Raw genomic sequence first — 20,648 nt, forward strand, 5'->3', positions numbered from 1 at the left:
AGGAGTGGGAGTTTGGGGGTTGGTTTAGAATTACGGTTAAACGTGAGGTTTCTATAGGAAAAGGAGACGTAGAGGGTATTTCTTGCGCTACCCGGAATATGCTTGAATCGATAGATGGAACGAGACTCGCGAAAGTTTTTGATACTCTCGAAATCACGTAGCGACAAGATGAATGTAGAAACCGAACATTTTTGATTTGATGATGGGATATATTTGATTGCCGTACGTCGTTTCGAAACTACGGACAATATTTGAGGAAGACGTGTGGCTACTTTCTACCTAGGCGTATGGGAAAGTCGTTTGCCTTCTTGCGCCTCAGTATAGAATTGTTTCGTAGATTTACCGAATGAACGTACACGATCGATACCGTAATTATAATAGTCCGAAATAAAAAAGTCTATGGATTAATCTGCGCATCGGTACATGTCCTTTGTGTCGAAATTCTGAATATCGAAACCGCGTTATTGATGATAATCACTCAGACGTATAGAGTATGATTGACTAAAATATCTGCGTGAATATTTTGCCTAATTTATACATAGTCGAACTAATTGGCTTGCCAATGATTTATCAACGGCTACCTTGTTATTAACCGCAAATTAATTTACCTATGTCAAACTATAACCCATTTGTCAAATTTTACTAGCTACCTATATAGGTGCATTAATTATATCCTACTCCTCTTATCCCGAATTCCCCTAATCCCGAAGGTTTTGTCGTCGCATCAATTGGACGTATTAAATCCATCAACCTAGACCTTGTAGAGCACCATTTCGGATGTTACGATTGGAATCGACCGACTTGAAATTTTCACCTTTCCTTTTTTACTCTCCCGTGAGAAACCTCGAGGTATTGGTGACGTAAAATTTTGATACCCTTGCGAAATAAATGTACCACCCTCCTACTTACATCTTATCGAAAATGTTTGATGATTGTTTTTTTTTTTTTTTTGTGTTTGCAGAAATTCGTAATCGGTGCTTCGGACCACAAAGCTTATCCCTACGACAGAACTATGCCGTTGATATTCATCGGTGGTGTACCGAGGTCGGGAACAACTCTGATGAGAGCAATGCTCGACGCTCACCCGGACGTCAGGTGAGATGACGAATCGACGTTTCGTTGCTTTTTTTCTCGACGATACTCGATTCGTATACCAAAAAGTTTATCGTGGATAGTATTGGTAAAAACTAAGCATGTACAGGCGCCTGAGAATGGAGAAAGTAAGATAGAATGAACGAATAAAAATGAAAGAAAAAGGAAGGAAAGGGTGCGCCTGTAAATGTCTCCTTAGGATAATTGAATCCAAACATTTACTTCGGGACCTGCAGAACGACCCGCGGAAGGTGCAGGCTAAGACGTGACTGGCGGTAAATCCTGAAAAAGAATGGGGAAGACCGGGTGGACATTTTGCGGGCAATGCTGTTTCGTTACGTTAAAGTATCTCGAGTCACGTACACGGTTACCGTCGCTCTCGCTTCTTTTTCACCCCTATTGCTTCCCAAATTTTTTTACTTTTTCTATCCTCTACTCTCATCCTTCTTCATCCCGTACCACCGATGCCCCACCGACGCTACGCCACGTAACGCGACGTGCCGCGGGACTTTTCTTTTCGAATCCTTCTCCGGACGCGTATACATGGTATAAACGAAACGGATTCTTTACACTTTTTTTCCCCTCAGGTTGGATAGGATAGCAGAGCACATGGTCGCAATAACAAGTGATACAAGTGCACAACACCGAGGCGCGATACGCTCAGGTGTTGTAAAACCCTGAGGGAAGTTGCCGCCCTTCAACCGATAAATATATATTCAGATATCCTGTGTGTTTTGTATATACAGTATACATATATTATATGTATCCTGACGGAAAAGTAGATCTCCTCGGCTCAAACGCGGCTCGAAGACGTGACGATGTAACTAACGCATAAAATAACTGTAAAGTTTTTGTTATACTATACATTCGGATCATACACATGTGAACACGGACATGCGCGTGCATAATGTTTCCTGCACATAGACAACATTGTGGTATAATTTTTGCAGTATAGTTATTTACCGAAAAACTATTCGTAAAATAAATATTAACAATATAATAATGAAACACGTGGATGTAATAGGTGTAGCGATTTTACATGCTATGGAAAAATGTTTTATGTATCCATTATTTGCATAACACCAAAATCAGGTTCAGGAATTTGTATAGTCGAATTGTTATGATTAACCACTGATTTGTTGTTTAAATTATTGATTTTATAGATGTGGTCAAGAGACGAGAGTCATACCAAGGATTCTACAGATGAGATCCCATTGGCTCAAGTCAGAACGAGAAAGTGTACGACTTGAGGAAGCTGGAATCTCAAAAGAGGTGAGAATCCGGGGTATTTTTGTTATCGTTTTTTTTTTTTGTCATCTAGTTTATTTTTTCCAACAAACTACAGCACCCCATGAATAATTTTCCTCTAAGCTATGTAAAGTACCTTTTGCGAAGCAAATTTTCTCCCCATTGCTCACATTCTAGATGTATACGTATATCGAAATTGTTAGTGAATCTTCAGATTGTCTTCTTTCCAATTAAAACATTTTTACTTTGAATCCTTTTTCTCCTGATCGCGTATAAATTCATATTCGATAAATCAGGCACCAGACATTTTCGGCAGTCCTAAAGCGCCCTAGCATTACTATTACATGTTCTGCAGACTGCGTTAATTCGTCACTTATGTAGAAAAATCAAATCGAGAGAAGAATTCATCGTCTATTTCAAACTGCAAAGTAGTCAAATACGTCTCTGTTAGGCTTAACGTATCAATACAAATCTCGTTAGTACGTCTAGTTGATCCATATAACGTCGTCGATATGCCATCAGCGTTGAGAGGAGACCCGAAATAAACTGATAACAGATTAGCAGCCGACAGAGCTGTGAGAGCGTAGCTCGTGTTACGAAGTTTTTGAAGATTGATGGGCAAAAGCGAGGGATCAAGAATTGACTTTAGAATTTCGATATGCCTTTATACAAGCCCCGCGTGACGCGTGCATCGCGGAGATACTTTGTAAAGTTTGATAATGCACCCTTCCTTCGTACATCCATATACCTGTCACGCTTATGTACGTATGTATAACACACGATTTTACTTCTTTGTTTTATGATCCGCACAGGTGATGGACAGCGCCATTGCAGCATTCTGTCTCGAAGTTATAGCGCGTCACGGTGAACCAGCACCTCGTCTATGCAACAAGGATCCTTTGACCCTTAAAATGGGATCGTACGTTCTCGAACTATTTCCTAACGCTAAATTTTTGTTTATGGTTCGTGACGGGAGAGCTACGGTCCATTCCATAATATCGAGAAAGGTGGGTGTGACTTTTCTCCGTCTCTATTTTTTCGTCTATTTTATTTTCCATTGTTTTTCAAAATATATTATAAAATCTTGGACAAGATCACCAGTTCTAATTTGTTTCGTTTCCGACGAGATGTAACGTAAAGTAAGGTATACGATGTACAGGCAGTATAATTTTAATGGAGGCTTTCAAAGCCCGCGGAGTTTTAACGATTCTCTCTTACTCGCTTCTCCTTTCCTCTATTCTCTTTCTCGGATGTAAAAGTTGTTTTGTCATAAAAACAAATGTATAAGATGTTGAACAAAATGGAGAACTGTATAATAACGTCTTCTTGTTTCATCCTATTTGTAACCAAGATTTCAAGTTTTTGCATATTGGCTACTTGAATTACAAATGAGGAGACTGCGGGACATTATGATTTTCCCCTCTCCTCTATCTTTTGTGTCTTTTTTCTATATTACATCGGCATAATAGGTCCCTAGCCAGACACATTCTACCCTCTCGTTCTACTACATCTGTAATAACTAAGTTATACCTCTGAGAATTCAATGAAATTTTCCGAATCTGCAAAATAATTACCTCGCCGATTGACAATACATGATTCATTTTTAACGTAGGTCACCATAACAGGGTTTGATTTGACGTCGTACCGACAATGTCTTACGAAATGGAATCACGCAATTTCCGTTATGCATGGTCAGTGCAAAGAAGTTGGCTCGGACAAATGCCTCATGGTACCTTACGAGCAGTTGGTTCTACACCCGAAAGATTGGATGAAACGAATATTGGCGTTCCTCGACGTCCCATGGAACGATTCGGTTCTCCACCACGAAGAATTCATCAACAAACCGGGGGGCGTACCGCTGAGCAAGTAAGCAATCGCTAATTATTGTATTATTATTATCGTAGCTCATAACTTAGCGGTTTCCAATTTTCCGTACCCTGCAAGCGACACCTTGATCCTCTGTGCAATCTGTTGTGCGCATAAATTTATCCCCTTTCAATTCTAGTCGAATTATACTGCGTATAGTTTGAGCAGTATAGCTTATCGTTAGCCTGAATACTTCATTTCCGGGTACTTGCCCGGTATAATATACGATCGGCGTAGTTTTACGACCCACTAGAAGTTGGAACTATATGTATAAGCTTGCCGATGCTCCAAACCATTCCGCCTACGAAACGCCCGTTATTGGATCAAATACTGCGCTGACCAAATACCGTCGTTTCTTGTCCCAGGGTTGAACGGTCTTCGGATCAGGTAATCAAGCCCGTAAACCTCGAGGCGCTGACCAAGTGGGTCGGTCACATCCCGGATGACGTCGTTCGCGACATGCCGGACATAGCCCCGATGCTCTCAGTTTTAGGATACGACCCTTACGCCAATCCTCCGGTTTACGGAGCCCCGGACAGCCTCGTCAGCGACAATACCAGAAGGTAAAATCACCGATAACACTGCACTTCGGGGAAGGGAAAGTGTTTCTTTTTACTTTATTGCAGCAATTGCGTCAGTTTGTTTTTTTTTTTTTCATCTCTCCCTCTTTCACGCTTACGATCTTTATGTTTTATCAACTTTTTCAGGGTGTTGGCGGAGGGACCAATTTGGGCGGAAAAAGTAAAGCAATTGGCGCTCCAGGAAAGGCCGGTGCAGCAAGTAGCAGCTTTTGAAGAAGATGCGAGCGATTTGCCAAACGCGTGACACCGATTTTACCTACTTTTAGGGACACGCGAGCACAATTTTAACATGTACAATTATTACTACGTTTGAACGAAGGAGGCAAGAACAAAATAAGAATGGAGGAGAACAAAAAGAAATGCTCGAGGTGCGGTAATCATTATGGTTGACATCAATAATTATAAGTTAATTAGTTAGCTCAACAACATCGATATAATAATAATAATGAATTTACAAAATCTTATTGTTGCAACGACATTCAAATAATTCGCAATGTAGATTCAAGTGAATCAAGTATCAAGTGTTAATCGTTTTTATTCATATACCTGAATGTATATCTACCTATACAATACACGCGCTGCTGTTATCTGAATCGAATGCAAAAAACATTTCCCGACCTAAAAATCGCGCTAGGAAGTGTGAAAAAAAATTAATAAATAAATATCACCAATTACGTTATCGTTATACAGGAGGCAAAGTGTCAGGATGCGTGTAATATATCAATTGTATCCGGATTCTTAGATGACAATAAGGTTTATTATTAAAAAAATGATTTTTTAGCGTCCTTGGAAATTGGTCACAATTGTTATAATAATTAGAACAAATGCATTCGTAATGCATTATTTGTTAAAACTTCACAGTATGAGTTTCGAATGTGAATACCTATGATTGGGCAACTTGTTGAGTGATAATTTGTATGATCTGCTGCGCTTGATTAATATTGAGCATACTATACCTACCTACCTATATGTATGTAAAATAGATTAATAGATATTCAACAAAGTCTACTTAAATATAATAAAAAAAACTCTCAAAATATAATTATTTAGAATAGAAACAAGCCGTTTTCACAATACAGGTTCAGAGTCAAAGATCAAATTAATTCATAGGTATAATGTAAAATGAATATTTTATTGTCTTGGTCACACGAAGAGCTAATAGACAACGAGATCACTATCATAGTTATTATTATTATCATCATTATTATCATTGTTATATTACACAATTAATTTATAACATAAAGAAAAGTGATTAGTTATTATGATTATTAGCACAAATAAATGCACAGTACTTATAGGTGTAGAGAAATATCGACCAATGGCCAGTGAGTCTATGGGTACATAAACTCTTATTAGGATATCCAGAAGATGAACGAAGCACACGAATTATCAGAGAAGTCAGATTAATTGTTTTTTTTGCTTTTTGTTGGGAATAGAAAATGTCTTCTTATTAGCGAAATAGTAAGTAGTTTATTACCTAATTACGACGACGCGGTGCCCTCACTAAAATTATTTCGAACATAAATCTGCCACGCGCCAAATTATACGGTGCTGACCGTGATTTGGAGAAAACAAGATAAATAAATGAATGAAAAATGAAAGGCTTAATCAAAACATGTTTTATATTAACATGTGCTTACGTTTGCCATAAGTGTATCAAATGTATTTTGATTCTGTGTAGCTGGCGCTTTAATAATCAAACGAATAAAATATAGGATAAGTTTTCGCTTCATGTTCACCTGCTGCTTCCATAAATAATTTGAAAATTCAATGAAACTGGGAGCATTTTGTGGAAAGAGAGCGGAAGAAAAACTGTAAGATGTCACAAATATCTCGACAAATAGGTAGATGTCGATTTTTGGATGGACATAGATCGCACAAAATTATTGTAATAAGTTATGTAAAAAAGAAAACAAGCAAATTTATTATTATAATTGATTATTGTTCGCGATACGCGAGTTCGCGGTTGTACAGAATGAAAGAAAATGTTTATGATGTTAGCTAATAATACATTATAGGTATTTTGTGTGAAAGTGAAAAAAATGTAGTGCACATCCTGATGTTTAAAGGACACGTAAAACATGAATACTTTCAAATGTTTGTAGACATGCCGTTAGTTGATGCAATGGCATTTTATAAACTGCTTTTCAAAAAAAAACTAAATTAATTGTAATGATACATCCTAATTTTGCTCCAACTACACTTACGGATTTAATTTTGACATTGTAATAAATACTTGTAAAAGTTGTTGTGTATGATTATAATACCCAGAACTAAAAAAGAAGAAAAGAAAAATGAATGAAATAATGACAAATAAATTATTTTAATATTAATCATTGTTGTCTCTTATGATCATTTATTGCTTTTCATTTTTATTTTGGAAAAGTCAATAGTTATACCCCGAGAAATTCACACTGATCACCTGAGCTGCAGATTCATTAAAAAGGGATTACAGTTAATCGTTATTGCGTATCCTGCGAGCTTTGCGTTGCTATCTGTGTAGACCCACACTGGAATATAGAATTTTCATATCAGTGGAGAAAAGAACTACCAATAGAGATATACTAGACAAATGAATGACTACCATTTGAAGGCGCAAAATTTGGTCAAGAACGTGAGGAAATAGAGGTCGAAAACTGTTCACCTCCATTGGAGTTAAATGGTCTAGTTTACCATACGTGCTATCGCTCTTCACTAAAGAATCACCGGATGTTCTTAATTTGGACATTCTGATATCCCAAATATCCTACAAAAAAAAAATAGATGTAGTAAAGCCTTTAGCACAATGTTTTGGCTTCGTCACATGATTTCGCACCTTTATAATAGTTCGAATCTGATCTGAATCCTCAATATCATCTGAAGCTACGCCCAGTAATACTAAAGCCTCGTCCATATAATGATCGCTTGGCATTTTTGTGAAGAATCTACGTAAAGGAAAATTTGTTGAATGTTTGACGACACAGACTCCAAAAGACGATTGAATGATACATTTTTTAAGGTTAGAAAGGATTGTCAAGCAAAGATTCGAGTAAGTAATATTAACTCGCTGTTTTGTTCGGCTGTTTTGACTTCGTTCAGTACATCAACGCTCATCCACTCTTGTCTAACGATACGGCACTTTTGTTGTTGTTTTAAATTCACAGCTAACCATATCGGTACTAGGGTTGGTAAACCGGCTCGAAACGGTCCTACAGAACCAGAAATTAGATGTATCTGATTGAACGAAAAACTTGGTATTATTTCAACAAACTTCTTCTCTCCCAAAAACTCCACTTCACTTGGATCCATCTCCACGTAAGATATGTTCAGTCAAAAGCAAAGAAATGTGACTGTTTGTAAGCACTGGATAAGTCCGAGTTCGTTGCACCGAATCGACTGAAATGCCGAATTATCGGGAGAAGATGGTAGACCAAATAGTTGACCACAAGCATGGTAATGCAGATGCAGGCATCAGCCGCTCTGACAAGTACCACTCCTGGAGTCCGAAAAAACCAAATTCAAATTGGCGCCGAATATTAATATTTTTGCGGACATGAAACCTCATAAAAGTGATCGTAGAATGCTTTTCCAGGATAAACAAATGCTCCGCTTATATGATTATTTGATTGCAATTAGATTTGATTTTATAAATACAAATAGATGAATATAGAATGATGAAACCTCGAGTGCTTTATCACGTGCATGCATTCATTCCTGTGAATCCAATCTTCTATAACGTAGGATCAGGACATGACCTTGCAGGCCTGATTCTATGCGATCATGAGTATTCCTATCTGGATTCCAAGCCCAATCCTACTTCTATGACGTAGGATCGGAGAATTACCTCGTTGCTTGCAGGCCTTAGCATGTGCCTCTCTATGCATTCAATCATGCGTTCACACAAACCGGAACTGATAATGTGGATCTCTAGAATACCGGCTATGAAAATTGAAAGTTTGCCGAAAAGTGAAGATTTGTATCAGGAGAACAGGAAACCCGAGGAGGTGGTCCGAAACTTGGTGCCTCATCATGTGCATGCATTCAATCCTTCCTGATTATTTCTAGTCTGATAGAGAGAGCAAATGATTCTTTGCAGAACTAGCTATATGCCTGCCTATGTATTTATTTATTCAATAAATCGTAAATACAGAGAGAGACGAATTATTTCGAGCTTTAGAACAGCGTTTTCGTAGTTTATAATTTAGGCCGCAAAATTTTCTGGGTATCAGGAGAACAGAAAAACCGAGGAGGTATTTCAGAATCTAGAATTTGGTCAAAAAATTTTCTAGGTATCAGGAGAACAGGAAAACCGAGGAGGTATTCCGAAACCGGGTGCCTCATCATGTGCATGCGTTCCACCCTGTTTATTTATTCCTAGTATGAAAGAGAGAGCAACTGATGCATTGCAGGACTGACTGCATGCATGCCTGTGTCTTTGATCGTTCAATCATGCTTCGGATCATAAGTGATAATGCAGAGCTCTAGATTGCCGGCCCTGAAAATTGAAAGTTTCTCGAAAAGTGGAGATTTGTATCAGGAGAACAGGAAACCCGAGGAGGTGGTCCAAAACTTGGTGCCTCATCATGTGCATGCATTCAATCCTTCCTGATTATTTCTAGTCTGATAGAGAGAGCGAATGATTCTTTACAGAACTAGCTTTATGCCTGCCTATGTATTTATTTATTCAATGAATCGTAGATACAAAAAGAGAAGAATGATTTCTAGCTCGAGAACAGCGTTTTCGCAGTTTATAATTGAAGCCAAAAAATTTTCTGGGTATCAGGAGAACAGAAAAACCGAGGAGGTATTTCGGAATTTAGAATTTGGTCAAAAAATTTTCTAGGTATCAGGAGAACAGGAAAACCGAGGAGGTATTCCGAAACCGGGTGCCTCATCATGTGCATGCGTTCCACCCTGTTTATTTATTCCTAGTATGAAAGAGAGAGCAACTGATGCATCGCAGGACTGACTGCATGCATGCCTGTGTCTTTGATCGTTCAATCATGCTTCGGATCATAAGTGATAATGCAGAGCTCTAGATTGCCGGCCCTGAAAATTGAAAGTTTCTCGAAAAGTGGAGATTTGTATCAGGAGAACAGGAAACCCGAGGAGGTGGTCCGAAACTTGGTGCCTCATCATGTGCATGCATTCAATCCTTCCTGATTATTTCTAGTCTGATAGAGAGAGCGAATGATTCTTTACAGAACTAGCTATATGCCTGCCTATGTATTTATTTATTCAATAAATCGTAGATACAAAAAGAGAAGAATGATTTCTAGCTTTAGAACAGCGTTTTCGCAGTTTATGATTGAAGCCAAAAAATTTTCTGGGTATCAGGAGAACAGAAAAACCGAGGAGGTATTTCAGAATCTAGAATTTGGTCAAAAAATTTTCTAGGTATCAGGAGAACAGGAAAACCGAGGAGGTATTCCGAAACCGGGTGCCTCATCATGTGCATGCTTTCCACCCTGTTTATTTATTCCTAGTATGAAAGAGAGAGCAACTGATGCATTGCAGGACTGACTGCATGCATGCCTGTGTCTTTGATCGTTCAATCATGCTTCGGATCATAAGTGATAATGCAGAGCTCTAGATTGCCGGCCCTGAAAATTGAAAGTTTCTCGAAAAGTGGAGATTTGTATCAGGAGAACAGGAAACCCGAGGAGGTGGTCCAAAACTTGGTGCCTCATCATGTGCATGCATTCAATCCTTCCTGATTATTTCTAGTCTGATAGAGAGAGCGAATGATTCTTTACAGAACTAGCTTTATGCCTGCCTATGTATTTATTTATTCAATGAATCGTAGATACAAAAAGAGAAGAATGATTTCTAGCTTTAGAACAGCGTTTTCGCAGTTTATAATTGAAGCCAAAAAATTTTCTGGGTATCAGGAGAACAGAAAAACCGAGGAGGTATTTCGGAATTTAGAATTTGGTCAAAAAATTTTCTAGGTATCAGGAGAACAGGAAAACCGAGGAGGTATTCCGAAACCGGGTGCCTCATCATGTGCATGCGTTCCACCCTGTTTATTTATTCCTAGTATGAAAGAGAGAGCAACTGATGCATCGCAGGACTGACTGCATGCATGCCTGTGTCTTTGATCGTTCAATCATGCTTCGGATCATAAGTGATAATGCAGAGCTCTAGATTGCCGGCCCTGAAAATTGAAAGTTTCTCGAAAAGTGGAGATTTGTATCAGGAGAACAGGAAACCCGAGGAGGTGGTCCGAAACTTGGTGCCTCATCATGTGCATGCATTCAATCCTTCCTGATTATTTCTAGTCTGATAGAGAGAGCGAATGATTCTTTACAGAACTAGCTATATGCCTGCCTATGTATTTATTTATTCAATAAATCGTAGATACAAAAAGAGAAGAATGATTTCTAGCTTTAGAACAGCGTTTTCGCAGTTTATGATTGAAGCCAAAAAATTTTCTGGGTATCAGGAGAACAGAAAAACCGAGGAAGTATTTCGGAATTTAGAATTTGGTCAAAAAATTTTCTAGGTATCAGGAGAACAGGAAAACCGAGGAGGTATTCCAAAACTGGGTGCCTCATCATGTGCATGCGTTCCACCCTGTTTATTTATTCCTAGTATGAAAGAGAGAGCAACTGATGCATCGCAGGACTGACTGCATGCATGCCTGTGTCTTTGATCGTTCAATCATGCTTCGGATCATAAGTGATAATGCAGAGCTCTAGATTGCCGGCCCTGAAAATTGAAAGTTTCTCGAAAAGTGGAGATTTGTATCAGGAGAACAGGAAACCCGAGGAGGTGGTCCGAAACTTGGTGCCTCATCATGTGCATGCATTCAATCCTTCCTGATTATTTCTAGTCTGATAGAGAGAGCGAATGATTCTTTGCAGAACTAGCTTTATGCCTGCCTATGTATTTATTTATTCAATAAATCGTAGATACAAAAAGAGAAGAATGATTTCTAGCTTTAGAACAGCGTTTTCGCAGTTTATAATTGAAGCCAAAAAATTTTCTGGGTATCAGGAGAACAGAAAAACCGAGGAGGTTTTCCGAGCCCTCTCGTGCTTTATCGTGTCTATGCGTTTAATCCTGTGTATTTTATCCTTATTTCATAGCGTATGATCAAGACACTAGCAATCATCCCTATGCAATCATGCTTTTGTACAAGTATGAGCTGATAAAGTCGAGCTCTTGAATTTTCTCTTCATGCGATTCCGTTATTTTGGTTAGGGAAAAAGATTTCAGGAATAAGCGATACACATATCATTTGCATACGAAAGAATACGGATGTCTCATTTATTCCAAATATTTTTGATTTACAGATTTGATGTCTAATATTTATATTATAAGATTGAATATCACAATATGTTTGCTTATATGTATTTTGAGCATCACGCTGACTGAATACAGCATCACGCATGCATTTCACCAAATCCAGGATCCAAAAAGCTTAATTGCTATAGCTAGTTCAATTTATCTCACAGAATTTTATTTTCAAACTCAAATTTCATCAGAATATTCCGTGAAACGATGCGTCGATTTTTGACCCCGAAATTCAAGAGGCATCATGGCATGGAGTTGTAGCGAGCTGATGCCTAACTGGTTGCACTCATCGCAGGTCGTGGGTATCTCCTCATACCCTACATCAGACGCCAGCTCGTTGTATTACATCTCTGATAATACTTGCTGACCTCGAGTCCATCCTACAGATGTAATTGTGAAACATACGAAGTAATATAATTAATCACAATCAGACAATTGATATGTTTAGTGCTTTATGTTAATTGATAACTCAACAAAATGGACTACATCTTTACACACAACCATCGGCATCGTGAATGTATTCGCACAAATAGATAGGTAATTGGTTTTTTATAATAGACGAATGAAAATATCGTTGAATATACTTGCACTTACAAAAAGATAATAGTCTTGGATCGGCCCCGATTCCGAATTCAAGAGTCGGGAGCATTTTTTTAGGTGTATTCTGACGTATTTCGAGCCGAGGAATCTGAATTCGCGAAGTTCATTTACTTGTTGAAAAATGAAAATTTCACCCAGACTATAGTCACTAGTTGCTCTCTATGTGTGGGCCAAAAATTTTAATTGTTTCCGCAATTGTAGTCTGATTTGTTTCATCGGTTTTCGGCATTTCCCTTACACTCAATCATTTTTTGCTTGCGTTCGCTATCATACAACTCAAACTACGCTTGTGACTGGCCCGACCGCCGATCAATACTTGGTTTTTTTCCCACGGCAGTTTATTCTTTCATACATTCTAGGACCGGGGCTAATATTTGCGCCATCATAAATAAAAATCAGATTGTTGTATTCAAACTAATAAGTTCTCAAATTTAAATGTTTCATAATAAATTTAGAAGCTTAAAATTGCCCCATCTCTAGACAAATGATCAAAGTTTCAAAGAACCGAATCAAGGTTTCCTGAACCGAACTAGGGTAACTGGTTCCAGGGAACCTGATCATTTTTAGGGGTGATTTTATCTAGTTGACTGTTTCGGACCTTCGATCTCAAAAAATTCGTTATTACCGACTAGCGATATCCTACCGAAGGAGGAGGTCCGACGCGTCTGTATCCACCGTCGCACAAAAAGGACACGTTACCCTGGGTTCAGTCGAGGCGCCGGAATTTAAATCATCCAGCACTTCCAGGATCGACTGAAACCGAGCTCTATGTAATTCTGAACCTTTTCTTGACGAACGTGCGATATTGTTGTGTGGAATATATCCGCAAGGAATCGACGCAAACTTATTTGAAATTTCGTATCCGACAAACGACTACTTAATATTTTATAAATAAATTATACGTTCTTGAAACAATAGGAAACTGCAATAAACTAATCTCGAAATTCATTAGAAATTATCGACGCAACATGAGACGTTAAAACTTTGTAATTACAGGATCCCTATTTATTCCCTCAGCAGTGAATATCTGACTTAAGATCGTTCGGGTTCACTGCTCCCGTGACGTTGGCGTCCAGATTACTCGCGTGGGCTGTTGAGTATAGCGAGCAAAGGAGAGGAAGAGAAATAAATGAGAGATAAAACTAAAGGAAACAAAGATGACGAATATTGGCGCAGCGCACCCGCTAACCGTTCCACGTTCTCAGCGTATTAATATACATAGTAAACTGTTCTTCATAAATTGAAGCGCCTATTCGCGGATTAAAAAATCAATGCAGGTCTTATCAAACGTCGCTGGTTCCCGATCGATTTTCTTGAAAGTTTTTAAAGTCGATAGAGTTACGAATATCTTAGCAAGAACTCGATCCTAACAGCCGCGGTCCTCCGTTATCGTGTAAAATACCCGGACACGTGGAGCATTCGAGACACCACAGCAAAACACGGAAGAGGCGTGCGGCTCTTTTCGTCCCAATGTTAAGTATACTTCGAGTCACGGCGACTGGAGAAGAACGATTAAACGAAAACTAATGATCCAGCGAAGTGCGATGAATTTATTAAATACATGTGCGGTGTGGTTCTCGTTGGTGTCTTTGGTACGCTCTTCTAGTTTAGTTGAACCGCCAAAATCAGCTGTCGTAGTAGCATTCGAAAATGAATACGAACTCTCTTTACTGGCGAACACTTTGTCGGACAATGGAATATCGACGATTCTGATAATATCAAGTTCACCTTCGGTAATTTTGTACGACACATTGGTAAACGTTGAAATTATCAAGCTGGACTTTGACGACGAACGATCGCAAACGAGGGAAGCCCGGGCTTTGAATGCCTGCGAAGCTTTACTTCGAAATGAAATCGTCGGTAAAAAAATCGAAGAATTTTCGCCAACCCACGTGATATCGCCGGCTCTGAGGTATACCGTTCAATATGTTGTAAACAATGGATCCATGTGTGAAATACCTTTGGCTAAATTAATGACAAAATTTTTGATACGATTTCAGACACGACGCCTGCGTTCTTCCGTGGGCTAAACAATTCAAATTGATACCCGTGGTTTGGACACAAGGCTCGGAAGCGGAAACCTACACGTTTTATCACTCAGGGATCGCACTGCCGATTTTCCGCGGTGGATTTTGGTCTCGTTTATCTCATCTGTTAGAAATAAGGTCAACCCGAATTAATTTCGACAACAATTACGTTACTCCAGCTTTGGAATTGGTGGGAAAATATTTACCGGATATTATCAACACTCTAGATAATTTCTACGCCGATGTTGATTTAGTATTTTGGGGTTCGGATCCGATCTTAAGATCCGAAATTTCGCCGCTTTCGCAGTTACTCGTCGAGGTAATTAAACATCATCGCGTACAATTGTTGATTTTTCGACTTACCTTTTTCCATTATTCACAGATCGGGTGTCACCATTGTCGAGGCGCTCATCCGGTCCCAGCCGATTTGCAGAAGGAATTGGTAGAATTTCGATTGGGTACGATAGCTGTTTTGTTGGATGAGGAATACAAGAATTTGATAGAAGAAATCGCGAGGGGTCTACCTCAGGGTCGGCAGGGCCAGGCCGTTGCTTGGAAAAATAAAAAAATGAATTATTCGAGCGATCAAAAGCCGGATAATCTATTTTTTCACAATGAAGTTATTCGTCAGGACGTGATCGGTGAGTATATACGTATATTCATCTGAAATCATGATCCTGAAATCGACACAGTAATCGAACAAACGTGACGCTGCACCGGTCTAAAGCGATAGTATTTTTTCTATCTTTCTTTCACATCCATATAAGTATATCGTGAAACGTAACACGATTCTGTTGGCCGCAGATAAGGTAAAACAAAGCGAGGTACTTAGCGGCAGAAGCCGAAAATTTACGGAGCGTAAAATCTGGCAGTTTGAACTGTGAAGAAAAATTAGAAAAAAAAAAAGTAATTAATCGTTTTAATTCTGGGTCAACTGTGCAGAATAATAAATGCTCGACGTCTTCACCAGTATCAGATATATATATTCATTTATTTCATTACGTTTTTTCTCTACTTTCTGTCCATTATTTCGCACTAGGATATCCACGGACGCGCGTTCTTTTGAGCCATTGCGAGGACACGGAGTTATTGGAGGCAGCTTTTCACGGAACTCCGGTGATATGTTTCCCAAGAAACCGGGATGAAATAAAAAATTCGCAACGAGCTTTGAGTCTCGGATTTTCTTTGGAAACTAACAACGACTACACGGCGTCAAATTTGTTGTCACTGATCAAAACGATCCACGAAACGGCTGGTTACAGAGAAAACGCGAGAAAAATATCTGTAGCTATTAGAGACCGTCCGAATCCTGCAGCGGACAGGATAACTTACTGGCTGGGATACGTGGCAAGAAATAAAAACGATAAGAAATTCTTAGCAGCTAATGAAAATCGAAGAATAACTTACAGGAATATATTCAACGTAGATATATGGCTGACGATTGGTTTCATATTCGGTGTGATATCAGGGGCAGTTTTACCATCGGCCTATATTTTAGCCGGTAGAATTTTGGCAGCGAACGAGCACTTCGGTGGCCGTGGCAAGCCCAAACGTAAATATAAAACGTAAAATAATTATATTAAGGTAGCTAACAGCCAAACTTATTCGACGGTGATTATCGAGTTTCTATTTTTCGTCCGAAGATCAAGCCGGATCGATCGATCCGAAATTTGTTTCACACGTGTTTATATAGTGAAATTTGTTCATTTTTCTTTGAATCATCGCACATTCTTCGATATTATATTGTTTATAAATACACGTAGAATACAAGTCATACATACACATACAAATATTGAGAATTAAATCCTAGTTATTAATTATAAATATGATTAGGAGTAAATAGATAAACTTCAATAAAGAACGTAAAATATAATCAATTATCGAAGAAAATAAATTACATTCTATCAATACTGCGCTTTGTATTATTATTATTATTATCATTATTATTTTTTTTAGTTTTTTTTCATCGTTTTTTTTTTCGTATTATATTATGTCCTATATGTACCTAATATCTACTTTTATATCCATGTCTAAATCTAAATTCGTTAGCGGTCATTGCGTATAAAAACGTTCCAATGATAAATATATCATTGTATAATTCACGTGAATGAAACGATAAACAATTAGCCGTTTTAGAATTTTTAAATAAATACGCATAAATATTTGATAAATCAGAGATCATATTATACAACGTTAAACGCACGCGAATCAAACGAATGTGTTATGTATATCTGATCGTGAGTCACAAAATTGTCGAAAAAAATTGATATTTTTGTATAATAATAAAAAAAAAAAACAATAATAACAATAATAAAAAAGAACGTCACTATAAGCAATGACGAGATAAATATAGTAAATAACCTTAAAGCGAGCTTTATCGAAGACTTCCATTAAATGGAGAGAGGTAACTATTACGTTAATTTATAATATTTATATTTATAATATATATAATTTATATTTATATGAATATATATAGTATACCGTGCGATTCTGGTGAAACGGGTTGCTGATCAACGCATGCGTCGCAATATTCAAATTTCTCGTCCAACGAGCGAGCCCGAACTGAGCTGGAATCGGCGTAGCCAGCAGCGTAGGCGCTTTGTTGCGAGGTGTCACCTTGAGGACTGTAGATCACAACAAGACGTCTACGCCTGTGGCTACGCTGACTCCAGCGCAGCTCGGGTTCGCTCGTAGATCGAGAAATTCGAATATTTCGACGCATGCGTTGATCGCAACCCGTTTTTCACCAAAATCGCACTGTATATACGTATGTGTACCTATACATGTATATAATACCAATTCTTACCGATCATTAAATATAATAACAGCTTAAATGAATTTCACTGGAAAATGATGTGTATAATAATAAAAAAAAAAAAAGATGGAGATAGAAATAAAAAATAACGAAAAAGGAAATTTGAAATATATATACACAATAATCTATATAGTAAAAAAGTATATGTACATTCATTGGCAGAATTTTTAACAACAGAATAATACAGAGAGCTTACGATGTTATCATCATTATTACCACTATCGACGGACACCTGTGGCTAGGTGTGTTTTTATATTAGTTTAGTTTTTTTAATTAATTATCAAAAGAAAATGTGGTCTTTCTTTTCTAAGTATCACAGAAATTGTGTTAAGAATCTTGTCGTAACAATTGTTACGTGAAAGAGCTAGTGTTTCAACTTTCATTACTTGGCTGATTCGAAATGTATATTCGATCGTTACGTTTTAGTAAATTAGTTGATTGATCAACTAACGTGTTGTAGATTAATAACAATAAGCTGTCTGTATTAGTCTATCGTATTTGTATTTCATTTTACTTGTTTTTTTTTTTCCGATATTTTTTTTCCTTTTTATTTAATTATTCTATTCTATTATAATTTTTTTTTTTAAGTACTGTCAGGCGTACTTACGTAAATCCTACTCGCTAGAGAGCATTGGCATCTTGATACCTTAATTTTAGAGCGATTTATTAAATATATATAATATATATATGTATGATCCGAAAGTCATAATATACCTATGTAGTGTATGTATAAGATATGAAAAATTAAAGAATTTGAACAACATTTATTCGCGTTTTTATGCATTCACACAGCATATTTTTTTGTTTTTTTCGCTTTTTTTTCCTAATTCTCTTCCGCTCTTTCTTTCTTCTTTTCGTTTGGAAATATAAATTATAAATATTATTTTGTAAACACCTCGCACATATAATAGCATAGCCTCTGGTAGCCTTACATAGACTCGGCGCTGCAGGACTTAGTTATTGTATAATATATTCTACTAGAGTAAAAAGAAAAAAAAAAAAAATCTTTCTTAATTTTTCGGACATTTTTATCTGCAGCTACCGTAACTAATAGTTATAATTATTACCACTTATAAATACCTAGAACAAACGTTTTGCTTTGGAAAAAATAATATTATTACAGCAGACCTTCATCAATTTTGCTTTCAAGGTTCAAATTTTCAACATTATAATCATTCAATGCCCTCCACATCGATAAGATTTTTTTGTATAGAAAAAGGACTTGCATTCTCATCGATGAAAATAAAATTCTCTTCCAAGTTTTGGGAAGAAAAAACTTCGTTGAATTCTGAAATGCAATATACTGATATTCTGCATTATAATATTCTTCTTCTAATTTTTTTTTTTGTTCAATGTTTTCAACAATTTGATTTTGTATACACGGTGAAAGTGATAGACTGAAATATTCTTCGAGTTGAGCGCTAAACGGATTCCTGTTCGACTTACAATGGATAATTTCAAACATCTTATCACTACCGAGAATTGGCATAGCATTTATCTACAAACTTCGAAATCTTTATAGATTGAAAATTCTCATACGGAGTCCGATTCGTTTGATTAGTAATTAAGAATAAATAAAATTTTCAAATCATCGTTATACTTCTACCGCGGCATTACGATACGCGGAACAATTCTGGCAAAGTTGTTTTCCGTTTTTGTCTTCTTTTCAAGTAAAGTTGAGATTTTGTAAATAAAACTTCAATCGAATGAGATATTAACGTATAATACTGTATATATGTATATATATACCATCGTTCACCTCTTCAGTTACAAACGTGTTCTTCACGCGTGTACCGACAGTCATCGCATCGCACGCGACAACACCATACGAATATGCAGTTACATTTTTCTGTTATGTCACGAACCCTCGTCTGATATCCACGACCGCAGCACAAAAGCCGACAGCCATCCAAACCAGGTGATGTTCTGTTGCAGAGCCTTCCACGAGTTCCTGGTATCCCCAGGCTGCGAAAGTCAAGAAAAACAAATAGAAGTAGAAGAAGGAAAAAAAAAAAAGAAGAAGAACGTCGGTGCGATCTCCGTTCGAAATTATTCGAATCGCAGAGGGGGTAGTAACCGAGCGATTCTTTCTTATTGCAAGAAAATTATGTACACGTGATATCTCTACCAGAGGAATATATTTGATTATCAGGTGCAACGAACCGACGGTATAATTCAGCCAGGCGAAACTGACATTGACCCCATGATTTTGCAAGGCTTCTATTGATTCGCCGAAATTCAAATGTCTTGTTTACCGGTGTATAATATCATTTTACAAAATCCCGCTTTCAAATTTGATCCCTTTCGATTCCATGGAACATGTGTACAATTTAAATTCAAATTAACCGTCACATGGAGAAATAAATTTTCCACATGCAGCGAACGCCAATCATTCCGCTGAACTAGATACAATTCGAATACCTGTTCTCTAAGTTTTTCCGAGGAATAAATATTTTCTACCATTGAGCGAAATCTGACGATCGACCGAACATTTCTTACTCGCTTGTTCTTCGTTTTTTCCTCTCTTCACTCGAGTCGAGTTTCCCGTTTAATCAATTCAATAAATCCTTTCTCCCAGTGTCTAATGAAAGTATTAGATGCACACACGCATTCACATCGCGCGGTATAATACCGAGCAAAGAGTTTATAATTTCCTAAGACGATTTTTCTATTTTTCTATTTTTGTTTTTTTCCAACTATACATTTGAACAATTATAGGGTAATAAAAGATACAACCGCTAATTATGCCCCCCGAGGCTGCATCGATACATCCATGTAATAAAAATAATACGTTGTGAAATCTCAATTTCTTCTATTCGCAGATATTCGCTTACTCACGTGACGTTTCTTTCGCAGTAATCCGGACTGTCTTCCAAATAAACCAAATCAGTTTTATTGGGCCGTTTGAGATCGGGTCGAGCTGGTCTCAGTCTGGCGGGTCTTCGGCCGCCCCTTTGAGCGAGTCTGACGAGAGCGGCGCCCTCGTGAAGGGCTGCTAACGCCGCCCCTGCTACTCTGAACTGCGGTAACTTTCGCCAGCATACTCTAACACTGCACGAACCAGACATACCTGCGAACAATTATCAGCAATTATAAACTGTTATAAAAGAGTTATTACACCCGATACCTCCGTAGCTCGTT

The 20,648-nt window shown here is 37.7% G+C and overlaps 4 protein-coding genes across 8 annotated transcripts in view; 2 read left to right on the plus strand and 2 right to left on the minus strand.

Moving 5' to 3' along the window:
- LOC105689925 (protein-tyrosine sulfotransferase) overlaps positions 1 to 7,120 on the plus strand; it is a 108,066-nt gene extending 100,946 nt beyond the window's left edge. For all 5 annotated transcript variants that reach the window (XM_048653409.1, XM_048653411.1, XM_048653410.1 and 2 more), the window contains 6 exons: positions 962 to 1,095; positions 2,256 to 2,364; positions 3,153 to 3,347; positions 3,953 to 4,206; positions 4,572 to 4,769; positions 4,914 to 7,120. In XM_048653409.1, coding sequence (XP_048509366.1) covers positions 962 to 1,095; positions 2,256 to 2,364; positions 3,153 to 3,347; positions 3,953 to 4,206; positions 4,572 to 4,769; positions 4,914 to 5,031 — 1,008 coding nt within the window. In that variant the 3' untranslated portion in view covers positions 5,032 to 7,120. The remainder of the gene's footprint in view (positions 1 to 961; positions 1,096 to 2,255; positions 2,365 to 3,152; positions 3,348 to 3,952; positions 4,207 to 4,571; positions 4,770 to 4,913) is intronic.
- A 47-nt stretch (positions 7,121 to 7,167) lies between these two features.
- Positions 7,168 to 8,220, minus strand: LOC105689926 (probable DNA replication complex GINS protein PSF2). Its single transcript, XM_012407313.2, has 4 exons — positions 7,831 to 8,220; positions 7,603 to 7,711; positions 7,372 to 7,533; positions 7,168 to 7,297 (listed from the first exon to the last, which is right to left on the minus strand). Exons 1-4 carry the CDS (start codon positions 8,073 to 8,075, stop codon positions 7,250 to 7,252), a joined length of 564 nt encoding a protein of 187 aa, XP_012262736.2. The 5' UTR covers positions 8,076 to 8,220; the 3' UTR covers positions 7,168 to 7,249.
- Positions 8,221 to 13,868: 5,648 nt separating this feature from the next.
- On the plus strand, positions 13,869 to 16,602 carry LOC105689782. Its single transcript, XM_012407058.2, has 4 exons — positions 13,869 to 14,577; positions 14,666 to 15,011; positions 15,075 to 15,333; positions 15,732 to 16,602. Exons 1-4 carry the CDS (start codon positions 14,192 to 14,194, stop codon positions 16,259 to 16,261), a joined length of 1,521 nt encoding a protein of 506 aa, XP_012262481.2. The 5' UTR covers positions 13,869 to 14,191; the 3' UTR covers positions 16,262 to 16,602.
- A 331-nt stretch (positions 16,603 to 16,933) lies between these two features.
- The window catches only part of LOC105689809 (protein Wnt-1-like), a 47,698-nt gene continuing 43,983 nt past the window's right edge, over positions 16,934 to 20,648 (minus strand). The window contains exons 6-7 of the mRNA XM_012407114.3: positions 20,346 to 20,577; positions 16,934 to 19,472 (exon numbers count right to left, since the gene is read on the minus strand). Of these exons, the coding sequence (XP_012262537.1) occupies positions 19,271 to 19,472; positions 20,346 to 20,577 (434 nt within the window). The 3' untranslated portion in view covers positions 16,934 to 19,270. The remainder of the gene's footprint in view (positions 19,473 to 20,345; positions 20,578 to 20,648) is intronic.

This window comes from Athalia rosae, chromosome 3 (genome assembly GCF_917208135.1).
Source record: "Athalia rosae chromosome 3, iyAthRosa1.1, whole genome shotgun sequence".
Classification (NCBI taxonomy): Eukaryota; Metazoa; Arthropoda; class Insecta; order Hymenoptera; family Athaliidae; genus Athalia; species Athalia rosae.